We start from the raw sequence: 21,940 nt of genomic DNA on the forward strand, positions 1-21,940 counted from the left end.
GGGTTGTAGGTCATGCAAGAAGGAGTAAAATCAGCTTTGAGATTTTTTTTTTTTTTTCTCACAGTGTCACAAGGCAAAATTGATTGTATGACCTTTAGACCAGCTGTAGGGCGCAGGTGGTACTTTGGCTGGGAGTTTCATCTTATTTCCTTTTTTAAATCAATTTATTAATTTATCCTTCCCTTTGTCAGTCAAGTTACTTCCATTACCCAGTAGACATTAATGAAAACTTATCACAAATATCTTTCAAATGGGACGTAGTTAAGTTTAGTGTTTGACGTGGCATCATAAAGTGTGACTACGCATCTATTGTAATCGTTACCCATTTTTCATAATCAGATCAAGTTTGCTTCATATTATTCGAAGCCATCTCAATAATTTTTAGGTACAGCTTAAATGATTTTTGTTTTGTTTTGTTTTCGTATTTGGAAATTTGTAAAACTGATGAAAAATTATGAAAGTTTGAATTATGAGTGAACGGCTATGTGACCCAGTCTATTGAGTACTCTGTTCATATTGCACCTACATGTGTCATTTCATTCTCCTGTTTCTCCATCCTACCAATTTTACTTAATAGTTGGAATAAGAAGAAAATAATGATGATGATGATGATGATGGTATGCAGCGCTTCACGAAACCACAGATCTGCATGTTTGTTTGTTTGTTTTTTTATCTACAAAAGCGTGATTTTTACTTTTAAATGCCAAAGGAGCTGCTGGATTCCTGAGGGCAGAGTCTAGGGCCTTGAGTGGCTGGCCCAGAATAAGACTTTTCCGCCCGTCCGATCTTCCGCCCGTCCGATCTTCCGTCCGTCCATTCTTCCGTCCGTCCATTCTTCCGTCCGTCCACATTTCCACTGTCCATTCTTCCGTCCGTCCACATTTCCACCGTCTGTTCTTCCGTTCGTCCATTCTTTCGTCCGTTCGTGCTGTACATGCCTCAGTTTGGGACCGATTACGATGCTTCAGGTCTCAAATGAATCTTTTTCAATCGACGATGTGCCCTTGTATTTGAGGTCAACAGGGTCACGATAACTCCAAGGTCACAGTGATCAAAGAACGGTCTAGGTTGAGAGAGAGAGAGAGAGAGAGAGAGAGAGACGGAAACCTAACATCACTTCCTAACTAAGAATCCTGAGAATCCACCATACACGGCAAGGATCATACTAGACACTGCCTTCAGAACCTAGTGTGGTAACAGTTTCTAATACTGCAGTATAAGCGATTTTTTTACGTGCCTCTTCCGTTGCTTATCTGTTGACGTCTATTGCCTCCTGTTTACCAAGGGGAGGAGGAAACAGGACACGTACTGCTTGATTTTTATTTATTTATTGTTTTGGAGAGAGAGGAAGAGAATAACACTATATTTTTGCACGTAGTTATTTATCCGTCCTTTCTTCGGCCCGTCCGTTCTTCCGCCCGTCCGTTCTTCCGTCCGTCCGTTCTTCCGCCCGTCTGTTCTTCCGCCCGTCTGTTCTTCCGCCCGTCCGTTCTTCCTCCCGTCCGTTCTTCCGCCCGTCCGTTCTTCCGCCCGTCTGTTCTTCCGTCCATTCTTCGTGTGTTTAGTTCCTCTGATGTAGGTTTGTGCCATTACATACTCGATCTTGTCTCCGTTGGCTTGAAGAGTTATTGCTACTTGACGGGTACTCCTGATATCAATGTGGGTAAGGAGGTTAGCAGTAGTAGCAATAGTAGTAGTAGAAGTAGTAGTAGTAGTAGTAGTAGTAGTAGTCGCAGTAGTTGTAGTAGATTTTCTGACCACAGGCTCATCTGAAAGTGAAACCAGTCCAGGATGAAGCTGTCTTTCTCTTGTAGGCCACCATCCTTCTTTTGCGGGGATAGGGGAGGAGATGAGGGAGGTTTGTATAGCCAGGCAGCAGGGGAACAGCTCCCTTGTACCAGTGCCACCACGGGAAGGCTCCCCTCTCTACCACCAAGCCGACAAGTAAACACATTCCAATAATCACTCACCACATTAGCCTCTTTTTTGATCACGCATTCTCACACGCTCTCCAAACTCACTCATTTTGAATCCACAATTTTGTAATACGCAGAAGGTAATATATTCAGCAAAGATACTAAAGAAAGAGTGTTATTATGTTTTTATTATTATTATTATTTTTTTTTTTTATGGAGACGTGCAGCTGGTATGACGGTTGGGAAAAAATGACATGCTTTTTTTTTTTTTTTTTTTTTGAGGGGAGTGGAGGGAGTGAGGGCGTTGTGGAATAATATATGGTGTTTTGGACTGGTTAATGATGTGGTATGGAGTTGCTGCGGCCGCCCCGATACTGGCACCATCGATTGTGTTACCTGATTCACCTTGACGTCACCAGCCAGGGTAAAGAGAAAAGAAAAGAAAAAAAGAAAAGAAAAAGCCTCCCTTTCCCTCTCTTAATCCATGAAAAAAATCCCTCTCCCTCTCCTAATCCATAAAAAAAAAAAAACCCTCTACTTCTCCTAATACATGAAATAAGAAAAATCCCTCTCCCTGCTGTAATCCATGAAGTAAAAAAAAAAAAATCCCTCTCTCTCTCTCTCTCTCCTAATCCATGTAAAAAAAAAATCCTTCTCTTTTTCCCAATCCATGAAGGAAAAAAAAATAATCCACCTCCTTCTCCTAATCCTTGAGGTGGACTGGAAATACTTACCTCGTCTCTATACAGCATTTTTCCTGTTCATATTTACTGTAGTTCGTTCACCTTAACTTGGCTTAGACTTTCGTGCCCTTGCTGCCTATTTCACGCTGCCCAGTGACGGAATAACATCGCTCTAATTCCTTCCCATAGCACTTCTTCGTGACTAGCAGTGTATTCTGGTATCTGTCTCTTGTTAAAATGCAGTGTTCAAAACTGAGAGTTGAAAGACGTACACCTTGGCTCGTAATCCCCCTAACACCACTTCCTTGGCGATTTATTCTTGGGTATGGCTGGTTAACATCCTTTTGTACGTTATTTATACAGAGGATGGCGATAGTGGAGGGATTCGTGTAACAAAGAAGAGAAGGTGTGATAAAAATAAATCGCTCAGGAAACGGTACCTCATCACTCAGAATAAAAATGCATAAGAAGGTCCTGCAGTACACTATTATTATTATTATTATTATTGTTATTATTATTATTATTATTTTAAATTCATGTTTCTTCTACTTTCCAGCGGGTCTGAGAGGATAAACTTGGCTTCAGGACTGTTGAACCTAACCGAGAGTCTCATACAGCTCAATGGAAGGTAAGAAATTATGAAAAAAAAAAGAGAAAATTAAAGATATATCTAATTATAGGTCTCCGCGGTGGCTATAATCTCTCTCTCTCTCTCTCTCTCTCTCTCTCTCTCTCTTTTACATTAACTTGGCCCAGATTTTCGTCCTTTGGCAGCTTATTTCACGTAGCTCAGTGGAAGAAAATGACAGTGCTACAGCTCTACATCCTCTCCACGGCACTTCTTCGTGACTAGGAACATACGCTAGTGTTAATCTATTGCTAAATCTCAGCATTCAGTATAGACATGTGCCGAATTTTAGGCCGAGTTAGAGTAAAAAGAGTATAGATCACTTTATTTTTAGAAGACTGTTAGTTAAGGTCAATAAAGGTCCTATTAACTGATTTATTACCCTGATTCCCTTATAGTGTGACCTCATTTGTAATTTTTTAGTTCCTCGTAATGAAGGGGTTAATCAGGCCTCATTTATCTCTTCACCACGAGGATCCACGTTAAGGGAAATTAATTCAGTCTGGGATGGTCCTTGTCACCTGAGAAAAATCGTCCGTCGGGAACCATTCTGAGCATAACTGGGAAAGCCAATAATAAAATAAATACATAAATAAATAAATAAATAAATAGACAGATAGATAGATAGATAGATAGATAAAGTCTTGCGATATGAAGGGTTAATGGAGAGGGATCCCGTAAAATGAAAAAAAAAAAATCGTTAATAACACGAGACACGTCATGGAATTAACCCCTCCAGTACCATGATTTTTTTTTATCTCACTGCCTCCAGACGATTTTATTTCACCTGTAAAAAAAAAAAACTATTACACTGAGTAGGCCAATGAAGGATGAATATACCCGCTCCAGCTGAATAAAATCTCACACAGGCATTAGAAGAAGATAGCAGAGGACTGGGTAATGTGTAAGTTTTTTCTTTTTTCTTTTCAGTCCAGTGATGTGTTTATAGTGTTTTTTTTTGGCTGGCCCTAGACGATTATCTTCTGTTTAATGGCTGGTTTTTGAACTAGGAGGGGTTAGAAATAGCCTTCATCAGTCCCTATTCATAATTGTTTCGTGTGGGGTTAGAAGGTTAAGGAAAAATCGACACCACACTGAAGGATTTAATGTGTATGTGTGTCTCTGCAGTGAGGTGTTGATGGGCGTTGAGTTGAATGGCACGGCGTGGGGTGGGGTTGGCAACGTGAGCAACCCCATCCTGATCCTCCACCCCAACGCCACCGCCAACATCACCTTCACATCCAGGGGCGGCGGCGTCTCCACGGATAGTGAAAACGCGGATTTTGGCAACGACGCAGCCTGGATCCTTACTGCCACCTTCATTATCTTTACCATGCAGTCCGGTGAGCCACTACACTACACTACACTACACTTCACTGCGCTACACTACATTACACTACACTATACTACACTACACTACATTACACTACGCTACACTCGTCAGTCATCGAAAGTCGTATACCAGGAGACAGAGATCTGGTAAATGTTGAATGTCTGCCTTAACGACCATCCTGATCACAGTGGTCCTAGATTTAAGACTTCTTTTTTTTCGGCCAAGGTTTCGGTTTACTGGAGTCTGGCGCGGTGTCCATGAAGAACGAGACGAACATCATGGTGAAGAACGTGGTTGATGTGGTGCTGGGCGGCTTCACCTACTGGCTCTTCGGCTACGCACTGTCCTTCGGCAAGTCGGACTGGACCAACCCCTTCTGTGGCTGGGGTGACTTCGCCATCAACCCGGGGGAGGACACCATGGGCAGGGTGTACACCACGTTCTTCTTCCAGCTCTCCTTCGCCACCACCGCCACCACCATCGTGTCCGGCGCCATTGCTGAGAGGTATTGTTGTTGCTGTTGTTCCTTAACCCCGGTCTGTCTGGCCTAGTTGACCCGTAAACCACAAGTAAGCAATTGTTTCTGTAGGGCCGTCATATAGGTACAGTAGAGTACATACGCTATTCAGGGATTCGGCACTCCCTTATGTTAGACAGCTCCTCACTAGAGTTGGACCAGGGCCCTTTCTATGGCAAGGCGCAGGGAATTATGAAGTTTGGTTTCCGGGTGGATGCTGCAGCTTCTCCGCCCAGGGTGCACGGCGCCACCACATGTAAACTCCTCTTCAGCACCTGAGACTTACTGTGAAGCTCTGGGGTGTTCTCATTGGTATCTTTATCCAATTATTCTTATTGATAACTTATGGTCTTACAGATAACAGGATCTTACGGTTTTTCATCCTCTACTCCAAATTCTACTTCGTTTAGGTGTACGTGATTTTCTCCTACAAGAACAGGATTAACACACTTCCACACTCATTCACGTTTAAACCAACAATCGTGCCAAGAAGCGTCAGGCCCAACTATTTCTCTTTTCCCTCCCACAGACTCAGCTTTACACCTTACTTGCTTAGTATTTCACAAGCTCCAAACTCCTTCATTTTTAAACCACCATAAAGGACACTTACAACACGATATAACCATCCCCTCACCTGCTTCTTTGCCAACAGATTCAACTTCGTGGCGTACGTGATCTTCTCCGCCATTAACACCATCGTCTACTGCGTCCCCGCCGGGTGGATCTGGGGTTCACACGGGTTCCTATATCGGCTGGGTGTGGTGGACATCGCAGGGTCGTGTGGGGTGCACCTGTGTGGAGGGGCATCAGGTGAGACGCTACCTGTTAATTCCATCTTTCTCTAGCCCATATAGTTAGACAGATATACAGATTGATATACACACAACCCGTCTTCCCCTCTCTCTCTCCTGTTCCCTCTCACCTTTGTTAATTTTGTTCTTCCTTTGATTCTCTCTCTCTCTCTCTCTCTCTCTTCCTATTTCAATCTCCATATCCCACCAAACTTCACCTTGCATAACAAAAAAGTTCCGCAACCCCTTTCATCTCAGTTGAGGGTCATGATTGTAGTCAGATTGGAGGGTTGATCTGACTGGTAACCAAGGAGACTCACTTCTTCCTCATAACTACCACCACGACCTTATATTCGTGAGAGTGATTTAGCTCCTTCAGGTGAACACAAATCAATTAACCTGTAGACACTCACGATATAGACTTTTACCATTTATGGATAATGTAGGGAAGAAACTGATCCTGATTTCAGAGATAGTAGTAGTAGTAGTAGTAGTGGTAGTAGTAGGAGGAGGAGGAGGAGAAGGAGGAAGAGGAGTAGTAGTTGTAGTAGTAGTAGTAGTAGGAGGAGGAGGAGGAGGAGGAGAAGTAGTAGTAGTAGTAGTAGTAGTAGTAGTAGTAGTGGCAGTAGTAGTAGTAGTAATAGTAGTAAAAGTCATAGTAGTAGTAGTAGTAGTAGTAGTGGTAGTAGTAGTAGTAGTAAAAGTAGTAGTAGTAGTAATAGTAGTAAAAGTCATAGTAGTAGTAGTAGTGGTAGTAGTAGTAGTAGTAAAAGTAGTAGTAGTAGTAGTAGTAGTAGTAAAGATAGTAGTAGTGGTAGTAGTATTAAAAGTAGTAGTAGTAATAGCAAAAGTAGTAGTAGTAGGAGGAGGAGGAGAAGGAATAGTAGTAGTAGTAGTAGTAGCAGTAGTAAAAGAGGTAGTAGTAATAGAAATAACAGTAGTAGTACCGTAGTAGTAGTAGTAGTGGTAGTAGGAGGAGGAGGAGGAGGAGGAGGAGGAGGAGTAGGAGGAGGAGGAGGAGGAGTAGTAGTAGTAGTAGTAGTGGTAATAGTAGTAGTAGTAGTATTAGTAGTAGTAGTAGCAGTAGCAGCTGCAACCCCAAGGTCATCTGAAACGTGAACCCAGTGGACAACAGACTGAAGCATTCCTCATCCTGCAGTTCTCGAACCTCCTTTCGAAGGATAGGGAGTGAGGGGAGGATCTTTTTTATAACCAAGCAGTTGAGACGCCTGGTTATATCGGTGCCACCACGTGAAGGCGTCCATGTCCAATACTTACGTCAGATATAATTGAGTGTGATAGATAGATGAACGGACAGATGGACAGACAAACAGAGAGACAGAGAAACAGAAAGAGTGATGGACAGAGGGTGACAGAAAGACGCAAGAACACAAACAGACTGACAGGTTGACAGACAAAGAGACAGACAGACAGACAGCGAGACAGAAAAATAATCCTCGTACAAATCCAATTTCTTTTGCACAGCCTTTGTCGCGTCGAGAATGGTGGGACCGCGAATTGGCCGATATGATGACGGAGAGGCAGCGTTACCCATGGGCTCCCCGACCAACGCGATCCTGGGAATGTTTATGTTGTGGTGGGGCTGGCTGGGGTTTAACTGTGGCAGGTGAGAGAGAGAGAGAGAGTATACTGGACACTACAAAAATCACACTACTACTTCTCTATAGGCAGTGCAAATTAATCTAGTTGTATCTTTAACATCATCCATCAATCTCCATCATTTCCCACCTCCATCAATCCCCATCTTCATCAGTCTCCACCCCCATCCATTCCCATCTCCATCAATCTCCATCAGTCTCCACCACCTCTCACCTACCACTCCATCAAACCCCACCATCCCTCTCGATCAGTCTCCACCATTCATCACCTGACCCCTCCCATCAATCCCCACCCCTTCTCCATCAATCCCCACCCTCTCCAACAATCTCCACCACCCTTCCATCAATCTCCACCCCCTCTCCATCAATCCACAGCACCTTCGGGATCAACGGAGACAGGTGGAAATACGCAGCCCGCACCGCCGTCACTACCCTCCAGTCCAGCATAGGTGGAGGCCTGGCCGGGATGTCACTCTCGTGGTATAAGAATCACAGGCTCGAAATTGGCGACGTGGTGAACAGCGTCTTGGGGGCCCTGGTTAGCATTACAGGTGAGATTGGTAGATAGATAAATAGATAGATAGATAGATAGAGAGAGAGAGAGAGAGAGAGAGAGGGAAGCAGAAGGGAAAGCAGAGGAAGATGGAGAGAGAGAGAGAGAGACTGCATGTTCTTCAGCCAGAGCACGTAGTTTCATCTTAGTCTTATTCCTGTTAAACCATTTTATTGAGGTTAAGAGTGTACCACCAGGAATGTGGACTTGTTCTTTCTCTCTTACATTACCAACACTTAACTCATAAGCAATCCACTATGTCCACACCGCAATGCTTCCCCCACACCACAACACACCTTATACACCACACTATCTCGGCACTGACAATCCTTTAACATAATCTCAACCAAAGACCTCTGGGAGCGACAGGTTGAAGTGGCCGGTCTTCAGCAGTCCACTGGGTTCACGAGTAAATGAGCCTAGGATCACAAGAACAACACTGAGCCAAGACGGATTTAAAGAACGTGCTATTTAACAGGTAAAAAAATAATTCTTCCCTCGTCAAATTAAGACGTTTAGAGTAACAATAGGAAAGACAAAAGACGCCAACAGATTCAGGGAGTTTATTGGTATTCGTGCAGTCGATAGGCATTCATCTAAGGCCTTTTCTTCCCCTTCCTCAGCCGGGTGTGCCTTGTTCACCACGTGGGAGGCTCTCTTCATTGGCATCGTGGGCGGGCTGATCGCTGTGCTGGGCATGCCGCTCTTCGACAAGCTTCACATTGATGACCCTGTTGGCGCCACGTCTGTACATGGTCAGTCTAGGTCGAGGTGGAAATTAATCCTCCACACTACCACGCCACTCACACTACCACACTATCCACAGTACCACACCACTCACACTGCCACACCATCTACAGTACCACACTGCTAACATTACCACACCATTCACAGTACCACACCACTAACACTACCAGAGCCAAATTACCACAACATCCACAGTACCACACTACTAGCACTACCAAACCATTCACAGTACCACACCACTCACACTACACACTACACCATCCACATCCCCACACCATCGAAACTGTCACACTACTCACTCTGCCACTCCACTCACTCTGCCATGTTTTGTTCTTGTCCAGGTTTATATTACCCCTGCATCAGACAGACACTGGTTCTTGCAATATCTCACTCTGCAACAAACTGTGTGTTGCTAGTCCGGTCGACACCACGTTCTGTGCACGGTGAGTCTGCAATCCCGAGACTGTTAGTGACCTGGGTTCGTATTCTGGGTGGTTAAGGAAGCTCCCTAACATCTCTTCATTACTGATTTATTTTTTGATACGGCTGGCTAATATTGTTTTGTATGTTACTCATGAAGGGTGCGGTGATAGCAGAATGATTTAAGTGACACAGGAGAGGACGGCAAACTGTAATAAGCAAAACAAATCGCTTAGGAAGATATGTTGGGAGCGTCTTTAACCGACAAGACTGCGGGCCTAAGAGTATTTTTTTCCTACGTTGATGCTGGTCACAAAGAAGTGTTATGGATGGAAGATGGAGCCGTAGCACTGCCTTTTTCTGCCGCTGAGTCACATGAAGTAAGCAACAAAAGGACGAAAATCTGGGCCAAGTTAAGGTGAAAAAAAATACAGTACATAATTACATGCCACAATATTATCTTCGTTATTTTTTCTTCTGTGGCCATATTAACTACGCCACACGATACTGTTCACCCGATAATGACTCACGGTAAGCTGAGAGCGTTGATAAAAAAACGGCTATTATAGAGGGGATACATAATTACCTCTGGATAAAAAACCATAGCTGTCAGTTATCAGTGCACGATGACGCAACAGCTGTTTTTGTGGTGGTGGTGTGCGTGGGTAGGGATAGGCACGAGTTTCATTATTACCGCGCTCGTAAAGGGGTGCCAGGTTTTACTCTATAGTCGGCCTTGCGCCCGTAAGCGCCTGTGGTGTGGCTCGCACCTGTTTACAATGGTGCCACGTTTCCTCAACTTGCGATGTGAAACGGAAGCTATTTATGTACAAGGCATCACAAATTCGATAAATTCAGATGAATAAAACTTACACTTGTGTATTTTGATGGATGAATCAACAGTAATCTAATTATGCATAAAATATTTATACAGTAACACAGAAACATGGCATACATATTGTACAGTGTTGCTAAAAGAAATAGCAGTCACTTTTAATGTTTTTTAGCGTAGTTTTAGGGTGGTTAATAATATTACAGTTATGGATATAATAGAATGAGCCTGAAAAAAGAAGAAATATGCCAATATCCAAAGTAAAAGAAATAATTCATATAATTCTTGTGAGTGGCAGCACTGACAGATAGCTTCCCTACAGAGAGAGAGAGAGAGAGGCAGGAGAGGGGCATGCATTGAATGCATTGTCGGCATCACTAAATATAACAAAACCAAATTAACAAATGAAAGCACAATTATAAATAACTTATAAAAGAATCAAAAGTACTCAGGGTGGCTCACATTTCCCGCCATGTGGTAGGTGAATCCAGCCCCAGCTTCCGCTTCCCTCCCTTCTTAATCCCTCCTGGGTGTCTCAGGTCAAATCCCCCTTCACACTTCCCCTCCCCCCTGGACCACCACCCCAACAAACCCACATCCACACTCCCACCCACACCTACACCCACACCCCACTACGTCGGGGTGTATGAATCAGTAACGTAACAAACCTCTCAGCAGACAGTAACTTTGACACTCCATCTACCACTAAATATAACAAAACCAAATTAACAGATGAAAGCACAATTATAAATAACTTATAAAAGAATCAAAAGTACTCAGGGTGGCTCACATTTCCCGCCAGGAGAGAGAGAGAGAGAGAGAGAGAGAGAGAGAGAGAGAGAGATAACGGTATAGAAAACGTGGCAACACTGTACACAGGTGCGGACCACACCACAGCCGCAAACGTGCGCGAGTCCTACTATAGGTGTGTCTGTCTGTCTATCGGTCTATCAATCTTTCTTTCTGTCTGTCTCTCTATCTTTCTTTCTGTCTGTCTGTCATTCTTTCTGTCTCTCTGTCTATCGTTCTGTCTCTCTGTCTATCTTTCTGTCTGTCTGTCAGTCTGTCTTTCTGTCTGTCTGTCAGTCTGTCTTTCTGTCTATCTGTCTAACTTTCATTCTGTTTGTCTATCTTTCTTTTTATCTGTCTGTCTGTGAACAAAATGACTCAAAAAGTTTTCATCCAATTTTAACCATACTTGGTGGACGGGTTGAGGAATAGCCAAGGGGTTTATTAATGACAGGTCAAAGGTCAAGGTCACAGGGCTAGGTCAAAGATTACCATAGGAAAATCAACTAAGGCAGCTTTTTTCTGACTTAGGCCAAACTTGGTGGAACGGTTGAGGATAAGGCAAGAACAGAATGAGTCAGTAATGAGAACAATTAGTCAAAGGTCAAGGTCACGAGGCAAGGTCAATTTAATCAAAGGTCAGGTAAGAGCAAGGTCAGAGCTCGACCCGTGTGTCTGCGTCTGAGCAAAATAACTATGGCACTTTTGATCTGACTTGTACGTAACTTGGTGGAATGGTTGAAGGTCAGCCATGGGAATGACCTATAAGTTTTGAGAACAATTGGTTTAGGGCAAACATCACATGGCAGGGTCACATTAAACCATATTTATCCGAATTAGACCAAACTTTGTGGAAGAGTTCAGGGTAAGGCAAGAAAAGGATTTTGATATTGAAAACAATGAAGTATCAAGGTCACAGAGAAAAATTAAAGGTTTCCATCCGATTTAGACCAAACTTTGTGGGAAAGCTGAGGGCAAAGCAAGGATGAAAGGACGTGATTTTGAGAGGGACGGGTGGAAGCTCAGGGTCACGGGGCAAAGTCAAATAATCGGCCCTCAGACTAATTGGTGGGCGAGCGAGTATTTGTCTCTGAGTGTTCCTTCTTATGTACTCTTGTTTTAACCTAACCTAACCTGTCTGTTACTGTTTTGCCTATCCTAACTATACCCTGACAGTCTAACCGAACACTACAATCTAACTTAACCAGATTCTAACAGCCTAACTTCACCTAATCTTAGCCAAAACTAACGCAAAATCCTCACCAAACTTAAACACTCTAACCTAACCTACTTCTAACAGCCAAGCCTAATTTAAAAACCTAACTTAATCTTAAAAATCTTGTCCAGCCATACTCAACCCAGCCTATCTCTACATAACCTAGCCTAGCCTGGCCCTAAGAGTTTAAATTAGCCAGACATAATGTAGTCTTATCATTATTGTTATTGCTATTACTCTTATTATTATTATTATTATTATTGTTGTTGTTGTTATTGTTGTTGTTTTTGTTACTCTTGTTATTACTTTTATTATTTTTATTATCATTACCATTATTATAATTATTATTATTATTATTATTATTATTATTATTGTTATCGTTGTTGCTGTTATTATTATTGTTATTATTATTATTATTATTATTATTATTATTATTATTACTACTACTACTACTACTACTATTCCAGGTATGTGTGGTATCTGGGCCATGATGGCGATAGGCCTGTTTGTGCAGGCTGACGGGCTGCTCGGCTTGACCAATGGCTACTCAGGCTTGTTCAGAGGCGAGTTACCGTGCTGTGGTGGTGTGGTGTGCTTCTTTTCACAGGAGGAACTAGACAAAGGGGGATTTTTTTTTTCATAGAACTAAAGAGGATTTTTTTTTTTCACAGGAAGAACTAGACAAAGGAGGATTTTTTTTTTTTTTTTCCCACAGGAATAACTAGACAAAGGATTTTTTTTTTTTTCCCCACAGGAAGAGCTAGACAAAGGAGGATTTTTTTTTTCACAGGAAGAACTAGACAAAGGAGGATTTTTTCCACAGGGAGAACTAGACAAAGAAGGATTTTTTTCACAGGAAGAACTAGACAATTGAGGATTTTTTTCACAGGAACAACTAGACAATGGAGGATTTTTTCACAGGAAGAACTAGACAAAGGAGATTTTTTTTTTCACAGGAAGAACTAGGCAAAGGAGGATTTTTTTTTTTTTTTCACAGGAAGAACTAGACAAAGGAGGATTTTTTTTTTTTCACAGAAAGAACTAGACAAAGGAGGATTTTTTTTTTCACAGGAAGAACTAGACAAAGGATTTTTTTTTTTCCACAGGAAGAACTAGACAAAGGAGGATTTTTTTTCACAGGAAGAACTAGACAAAGGAGGATTTTTTTTTTTCACAGGAACAACTAGACAATGGAGGATTTTTTCACAGGAAGAACTAGACAAAGGAGGATTTTTTCACAGGACTAACTAGACGAAGGAGGATTTTTTTTTTTTTTTTGACAGGAAGAACTAGACAAAGAAGGATTTTTTTTTTTTTTTCACAGGAAGAACTAGACAAAGGAAGTTTATACACACCTTTTTCCCTGATCTTCCTGCAGAGAAAAAGCTATAACTTCCAATAAATTTTGTCTCGTAGCTAAGATTTATTTATGAAGTTAGGTGACAGAGGACGACCGACAGCCTTCATGTCCCTCCTGCAATTCAAAAGCTGAGTTACGACAGGGAATTGATCGTAAGTGTATCGTGGGTGTATCGTAAGTGCGTTTATGTATCGTGGGTGTATCGTAAGTGTGTTTGTGTATCGTGGGTGTATCGTAAGTGTGTTTGTGTATCGTGGGTGTATCGTAAGTGTGTTTGTGTATCGTAAGTGCGTTTATGTATCGTGGGTGTATCGTAAGTGTGTTTGTGTATCGTAAGTGTATCGTAAGTGTGTTTGTGTATCGTAAGTGTATCGTAAGTGTGTTTGTGTATCGTGGGTGTATCGTAAGTGTGTTTGTGCGTCGTAAGTGTATCGTAAGTGTTTGTGTATCGTAGGTATATCGTAAGTACGTTCGTGTATCGTAAGTGTATTGTAAGTGCGTTTGTGTCTCCCTTGCATTATTTTACAGATATTTCTTTGGCAAATGCTCAGACGAAGTTGCGTCCATGGTGCCACCTCTCCATGCCTTCCCTCGTGCTACACGGGCATCTGCTAGCGCTCATGACTGGAATGTCACTCAGCCATATTGCAGAACTTCTGCCTATCAGAATTCTTTCATTCCCCGAACTGCATCTCCCTGGAACTCGCTTCCCCAGAATTGTTTCCCTCCAAATTTCAACCTACAACTGTTCAAGTCTAACTGTTACAGATATTTTATGAACAGAGGACACCAGTAATCTGGTGTATGGATTTTTTTTTTTAATTCATTTGTTTTTCCTTTCTCCGTTCTGTTATTAAAAGAAAAAAAAGGTGTAGGCTTTCGTAAGTGCGTTTGTGTATCGTGGGTGTAACGTAAGTGCGTTTGTGTATCGTAAGTGTATCGTAAGTGCGTTTGTGTATCGTGGGTGTATCGTAAGTGCGTTTGTGTATCGTAGTGTATCGTAAGTGCGTTTGTGTATCGTGGGTGTATCGTAAGTGCGTTTGTGTATCGTAGTGTATCGTAAGTGTGTTTGTGTATCGTGGGTGTATCGTAAGTGCGTTTATGTATCTAGGTGTATCGTAAGTGCGTTTGTGTATCGTAAGTGTATCGTAAGTGCGTTTGAGTATCTCGGTCCTGGTCTCTGGTTGGTTAAGTTTCAGGCCTCGTAACACCTCTTCCTTAGCGATTTATTTGGCATGTCACACCTCAGAGCTCAAGGGTGTGCTCATGTTTATGTCTTTAATATCCACTGGGTTTGCATTACTAAGATTTAAGTTAATGTTGGGTGTAGAGTGCAAAATAAATCGCTCAGGAAGGGGTGTTAGGAACCGAAGGCATATAGAATACAAGGTTCGTTTCTCGTGTTCCAGGTGGAGGGTTCTACCTGCTGGGGGTTCAGAGTCTGTCCTGTCTCTGCGTTATGGTGTGGTCAATGGCCTGCACCTTCGCCATCCTGTTTGTGAGTATGCCAGGGAGGGGGCGAGGGGGCAGAGGGGGACGGGAGTAAGAAATATAAACAAATTTGAACACAGAGGGGAGGTGAGAACAGCGAGAAGGTAAAGCGTAAGAAGAATGTGACGTGAGAACAGATGAGAGAGAGAGAGAGAGAGAGAGAGAGAGAGAGAGAGAGAGAGATGGGCAGACGATAATAGAACGCCCAAGTTGTTTATTGCCGGACCCTCGGTGACTCTTGGTCTGAAAAGGAACAAAAAGAGCCTAAGGCGACCCTGAAGATGTTTTATGACCGACTTCGTATTCGTAATGAGTTCTAAGGAATTTATAATAATCCTCAGTAACTCAGACCCTTGCGAAACATCACTTACCATCCCGTTAAACACAAGGAGAATTCTTTAAACCTCAGCTTGGCCCAGTTCTCTCCCGGTTAAAAGTGTCCTGGTGAAAAGTGTCCTGGTTAAATGTGTCCTGGTTAGAAGTGTCCTGGTTAAATGTGTCCTGGTTAGAAGTGTCCTGGTTAAAAGTGTCCTGGTTAGAAGTGACACCTCTGGCTACAACGAGTGACTCAGAGACGAATGCATCAGTAGGCCGGTCCCTCCTGCTAGTGGCGTCCTGCTGTCATACCTTCATTGGGTTATTTTCCCTGTTATATAGCCGTTTATGTAATGCACAAAACAAGCTACGATGAGATTATACACACCGTACCACACGAGAGAACGACACTCCTGAGATGTAAGGAAAATGAAAGTTTACTGTACATATATATATATTAAGGGCAAAGAGACATACACGTAAATATAAAAGGTAGAGTGAGAGAGAGAGAGAGAGAGAGAGAGAGAGAGAGAGAGAGAGAGAGAGAGAGAGAGAGAGACAGACAGACAGACAGACAGACAGAGAGCAGATGACGGGAAAGCCAGTTAGTTGGATGAATTAAGTGAACGGAGACAAGGAGGGTCACAAACTTTGCCTGAGAGTCTGACCGGCGCTAGAACTGAACTCACATTCTTCCAGGTGATCGATCGCTTCCTAATGCCGCTACGGATGAGCGAGTGGGAGGAGCTGGTGGGCGCTGACTTCGCTGAGCACGGCATCAGGTAACGTGGCACACCTGTCTTAACCCCTTCCATCGAGTGACATTATTAACTCTCCCCAGACGATTTTATTTGAGAGATATTTGCGACTGGAGGGGTTAGATCCATCCTTCATTAACCCTCCCAGTACGTGAGGTCTTCCCAAAGGTAAATAAAGTCGCCATGATGCAGCACGAATACAATTTTGAAAAGTTGTCATCGCAGTTCAGGGGAATAAGAATTTTGGTTCATATTGGTGACAGGGGAAAGTGGGCTGTTCTTAGGCTTTCTTTTTTCTTTCTTCTTTTTTTCTCTTTCTTTCTGTCTCTTTTTTCTTTCCTTCTCTCTCTCTCTCTTTCTCTCTCTCTTTAACTGATGCGATGTAGACTGTTCAGTTCTCTTACACTTTTCGCTTCTACGTCTACTAATATTTTCATCCCCAAGTTATAGGGAAATTTTGGCCTTTGGAAGCGAATGACGTCTATATATTCCGATATCTATCTATCTATCTATCCATCTGTTTGCGGCCATCCTTCCTCCAATTATGGCTCGCGCATAATAATAATAATAATAATAATAATAATAATAATAGACAACAGTGACCTCCAGATGATGTTTTTGAGTACGGGAGAGACCTTTTTATATTATCTTTCTTTTCTCTTTTATTTCGAGAGATTTAACCAGCCTCAGTAAACCCCTTTACTTCTACACAAACAAATTAATAAATAGATAAATAAAATACACGTCATAACACTGAAAGGGTTAAGCTGATGTTGAGATTCCGGTTAGTATCTTTCGTCGGCCCTAACACCCCTTCCTAAGCGATTTATTTTGCTTATTGCACCTTTCAGTCCTCTTCTGTGTCACGTAACTCATTCTCTGCGTATATAACGTACAAAAACGATACTACCCAGTCATATCCAGAACTAAATCGGTAAGGGAGAGGTGTTAGGGAGCTTTCTTACCCGACATTAATACGAGATTTTTTATTTATTTGTTTATTTATTTATTTATTTTCAGCCACCAAAAACTTCTCTCCAAAAATCAGAGTAAATATTAACTTTCTTGATGTGTGTCAGTTTCTTTGTTTTTATTCTTACGTCAAGCAAGGTATTCATAAATTTTCTTGAAGATGTGTTATATTCCTTGATTTTTCCTTACGTCAAGCAAAGTATTCATAAATTTTCTTGAAGATGTGTGTTATATTCTTGTCAGGTTACATATTCATTGACTTTCTCGTAAGTAAGCTGTTTGTGAGATTGTTTATAATTGTCTTCTTTCAAACAGCCACTTATCGTCATTGAATTATTTATCTTTATTAACTTACTTATCTTCATTACTTATAGAATAATAATAGTAATAATAATAATAATAAATAATAATAATAATAATAATAATAATAATAATGGTGACAATAATAATAATAATAATAATAATAATGATAATAATAATAATAATGGTGACGATAACAATAATGGCAAAGGGTGTTACGTAATAGTTCTCCCTCAGCGATTTATTTCCTTCTTTAAATCCCATTACCGTCTTACAGCATAGGCTTTTTTTTTTTTTTTATGAGTAGCACCCAGAAAATAAGAACGCGATTTATAGAAGCCAAATCGCCAAAGAGAATACCTTACTACACTCTGTTCACTTTACTTTGGTCTAAAATTACCGTCTCTCCATCTTGAACGCGGAGTTGTATCAGTAGGCCAACACTAGAAGACGATGCTAGTCACGAAGAAGTGCTGCAGGGAGGGTGTAGAGTCACAATATTGTCTCCTTCCTCTGAGCTACGTGAAATGAACTTGGAAAAAAAAAAAATGAAAAACGAACCATGGCAGTTTCTAAGGGCAAAAGAGATTCCCTAACACCTTTTTCTTGGCGATTTATTTTGCTTATCATACCAATTATCCTCCTGTATCTTATCTGTGTATCTTTTCTGTTGACACGGTTTGCATAAGTGGCACAGAAGACGATGATGAGGAGCCAAAGAGATAAAATGATAAGGAATAATTAAGGTAGAATGGGTATATTTGACCTTGAAGATTAGCTTAGAGGACTGATTTGACTAGTAACCAAGGAGACTCATTCGCACCTCACAGTTAAGGCTCATTGGAATTTCATGCCAGCTCGCTAACATCTTTTCCTTAGAGATTTATTTTGCTTATTACTCCTTACTGTCCTCTTCTGAGTTAACTTATTCCAATATCATCATACCCTGCATAAATAACGTACAAAAGGATATTAACCAGCCGTATGTATAAATAAATAGCTAAGGGAGAGGTGTTAGGGTGCCACCTTTACTGATATACAGGACTAAAATGCTTCTCCCACACAGGCGTCGGAACGTGGGTGTGTCTCGAGCAGTGTCGGTGTTGGGTCTTCAGCATAACGGGTTCGACTACTCTGACATCAATCCTCAGGGCGACAATCCGTGTATGTCCTTGATGTAGAGTTCCACCTCGAACTTCACTCCCTCACCACCTAGCTCATCCCCTTTCCCCCTCCTTCCTTGTGGCGTCTATCACTCTGACATCAATCCCTCCATGTGTGTTATTGATGTAGTGTGCCACCTTGAGATTCACTCCCTCACCGCCTAGTTCTTCCCCTGTCCTCCTCCTTCCTTCTGACTTCGTTGTAAACTCTCCATGTTTTAGGTGTTTTGCTCTCTCTCTCTCTCTCTCTCTCTCTCTCTCTCTCTCACACACACACACACACACAATAATTATCTCAGGTAAACTCTAAATTGTTCAATAATATCACATCGGCTCACTGCACGGGACAGCCATGAGCAGAGGTGGTGACTTGCCTGTGGTTGATGGGTCTCTCCGACCAGTAAGACAGGGGTTACTCAACAACAACAACAACAACATCAACAACAACAACAACAACAACAGTATATTTCAACATTTAACGAATCTCTCAAATCAACTTGTGGAAAATGGAGAAAGCTTTTTAGATCTAAAGTCATTGCATCCCTTAACATCCGCTATAAAATGTCTCCTGAGTCTGCTATCCTCCGCTATACTCTAACTTGGCCTAAAATCGCCATCTCTCCATCTTGAGTGCTGAACTCGAGTAACAATAGAATATGGTGCTGGTCACGAAAAAGTGCTGTGGGGAGGATGAAGAGCCATAACATGTCTTTTTCTACCAGTGAGCTACGTGAAATAAGTTGCAAAAGAACGAAAATCAGGGTTAAGGTAAAAGAACTCCAGTGGTGTTGATAATTAAATGTGTTGTTGTTGTCCTAGGTCACTTTGAGCATCCAAGTGCTAGAGTATCTGTTATAAAGACTTGTTTATCCTCTATTGTGGTTAGAATCCTTTATTATCGTGATCTAACTCTCTCTTGAATGTCATGGTAAATTACTAGAGAATCTGTTAAGACCTGATTATCCTGTATATGTGTTAGGATCCTTTATAAGCATGATCTAATTCCACTTTGTGTTGCGTTAAAGTCCTCAGGAATCTGCTGTCGAGGTTTATAAATCCTGTAAACTGTTTAGAATCCTTTATCCACGTCAGAGTTATGGTGAATCTGTTGTGAAGGCTTGACTATCCTCTTTACTGGTTAGGACCCTTTATTAACACGATTTAACAACCCCTTGCAAGCTATGTTAAATACTAGAGAATCTTTTAAAAGTCCGTAGATTCGTTAGGATCCTTTATAAACACGATCTAACTCTCCCTTGCAAGCTATGTTAAAGTGCTAGGAAATCTTTTAAAAGTCCGTTTACTTGCTGGGATCCCTTATTAACGTAATCTAACTCTTCCTTGCAGGCCACGTCAAAGTACTGGAGAATCTGGACATGCTGAGCTCACGCCGCGGGTCAACTCTGTCCAAGGCTGTAGCTCAGGTCACCAGGAACAGCTTCAAGACGGCCTTCATGCCCTCCTTCCTCATCAAAAAAATGGGCAAGGAGGCAAGCAAACAGAACCACAGCACCATCACCGAAGTCACGCCCATCGGGAACCCGAACTCACAAAACGGATGGTCGTGAGGCTTCGGATAATGTCAAAGGGAGTTTAGGAGGAGGGTAGGGGAGATACAAGGCATAGACGGTGAAACAGAAGATAGGGAAAGTAGACAGAGGTATGGTGTGGGTTTGGACATTAGGTTACAGCCCCCCCTCACCCCCTCCTCCTCATCCGTGCTTACAGGGATACCTTAAGTTTCGAGAAATCTGGCGAGGCTGTGTTTGTTTATGTTGGACTGGATGGATCTGTATATGGCATCAACAACACCGTCTACAGCCGGTTTGAAGTCAAGGTACGATAATTATATAAGTGGCACAGAAGCTAACACACGTCTCAGAGGTGGGGGCTGTACAAGCAGAATCTTATTTCCTCACTAAACGTTACTAGCTAAGCATCAGTAGGTAAGGAATCTGTAAAACTAATGAATTAATGATATTTTTCGACATTTGAAGCTTGCCTATAATTGCGGAAATGGAAGCAACTGTATATACGGAGTGGTTACTGTAGGTCTACAGTGACCAAACTAACTTCCTACTCTGCTATTATCTTGCTGAAATGCACAAAGTATATTGAAGCAATATTGCATATACCTGCTCATAATCCTGAGCTTGGGAGACAAAATTAATGAAACGCTTTTAGAGGTGAACTTTGTTTATTGGTTTTACACAAACACGGGTGCACATATTAACAAAAATTGCATGAATTTCACACAAATAGTCTAGCAATACTTTCTACTTAATTTTGTCTTAGGATCTTAGGTGTGAACGGAGGTTGTTCTTGAACACTGTCTGTTAGACTCAGTTATAGAAGAAAAATTCTCTCTAGAGCAATAGGACTTTGACAGTCTTGTTTGTCATATAGAACTAAGCACTTTATCAGACTGTGTACGAGATACACTAACGTTCACCACTGATAGTACCTGTATATATATATATATATATATATATATATATATATATATATATATATATATATATATATATATATATATATATATATATATATATATCCCATTGGAGCCCAGTGTCCACAGTTTTAGACAGAACTGGAAATTTTTCAAATCTTAATAAAGTAGGGAACCCCCGGGTAGGGACCTATGAGCTTCGCGACGATGAGCCGATAGGCGGAGGGCGGTACGCTTAATACCCTCCCACCACGGTGCCTCGTCCAGCAGCTCTGGGATCGAATGGGATATATATATATATATATATATATATATATATATATATATATATATATATATATATATATATATATATATATATATATATATAAAGTTGAAAATACTGTTAATTAGTACAAATAAATACAATCCCAGAACTTGCCATGCCTTAAATTACTATACGGTGCTGTGTACAACTAAAGACAATACTCTGGATACACAAAGGCAGTTGCTGTTCTGCAGCAAATATATATAATATACATTCATCAGGTAGCTTAATGGATGTATTAGTTAATTGATAGATAGGGTATATAAGTAGTGATTTATTTTCACTTCCGAAGCTGTACATAGATATCCTGTTATAATACACTGTCTTGATGACAAAGCATCTAGGGTAAGACTTGGATTTGTGCATTACCATATATGTGTCTTAATGGAACTGTATGTTAGCAGTAATTCAAATTAGAAATTTCCATTACTCACCATACCATTCATATCACTTGGATGTCACTCATCTACAGACACTCTCACAACACATTCTTTCACTGAATACTGAGGAAAATCCAAACCTGATTAAATGCAGCCTTTACAGCAATGACAGACCTTCTCTCCGCTCGGTACGATCATCTGGCATTGGTTAAAATATAGTTAAAAGAATATTATGGCACCATCGCATAGATTAATTGCGATTATTTCTACCTCTTCTTATGCGTTCCCTTCATTCCTTCGTGTCATTCATCCTGACAGTCCCTGTGTATGTTTTCACGCGTCAGCCTTGTTTACCTTACCGTGCGGCCCCACTTACCGAAACATGTGATCGAGATGATGAA

General features: G+C 41.5%; 1 protein-coding gene across 1 annotated transcript in view; it reads left to right on the top strand.

Moving 5' to 3' along the window:
• The window catches only part of LOC145417411 (putative ammonium transporter 2), a 32,970-nt gene extending 12,721 nt beyond the window's left edge, over window positions 1-20,249 (top strand). Inside the window, exons 3-15 of the mRNA XM_080286092.1 lie at window positions 3,156-3,227; window positions 4,356-4,570; window positions 4,786-5,065; window positions 5,730-5,887; window positions 7,354-7,495; window positions 7,863-8,038; window positions 8,664-8,795; window positions 12,512-12,607; window positions 14,814-14,902; window positions 15,910-15,992; window positions 18,307-18,404; window positions 19,751-19,967; window positions 20,132-20,249. Of these exons, the coding sequence (XP_080142218.1) occupies window positions 3,156-3,227; window positions 4,356-4,570; window positions 4,786-5,065; window positions 5,730-5,887; window positions 7,354-7,495; window positions 7,863-8,038; window positions 8,664-8,795; window positions 12,512-12,607; window positions 14,814-14,902; window positions 15,910-15,992; window positions 18,307-18,404; window positions 19,751-19,967; window positions 20,132-20,249 (1,876 nt within the window). The remainder of the gene's footprint in view (window positions 1-3,155; window positions 3,228-4,355; window positions 4,571-4,785; window positions 5,066-5,729; window positions 5,888-7,353; window positions 7,496-7,862; window positions 8,039-8,663; window positions 8,796-12,511; window positions 12,608-14,813; window positions 14,903-15,909; window positions 15,993-18,306; window positions 18,405-19,750; window positions 19,968-20,131) is intronic.
• The last annotated feature ends 1,691 nt before the right edge of the window (window positions 20,250-21,940 follow it).

This window comes from Coenobita brevimanus, chromosome 110 (assembly GCF_032717465.1).
Source record: "Coenobita brevimanus isolate Jiangsu-jjx chromosome 110, ASM3271746v2, whole genome shotgun sequence".
NCBI classification, from domain to species: Eukaryota; Metazoa; Arthropoda; class Malacostraca; order Decapoda; family Coenobitidae; genus Coenobita; species Coenobita brevimanus.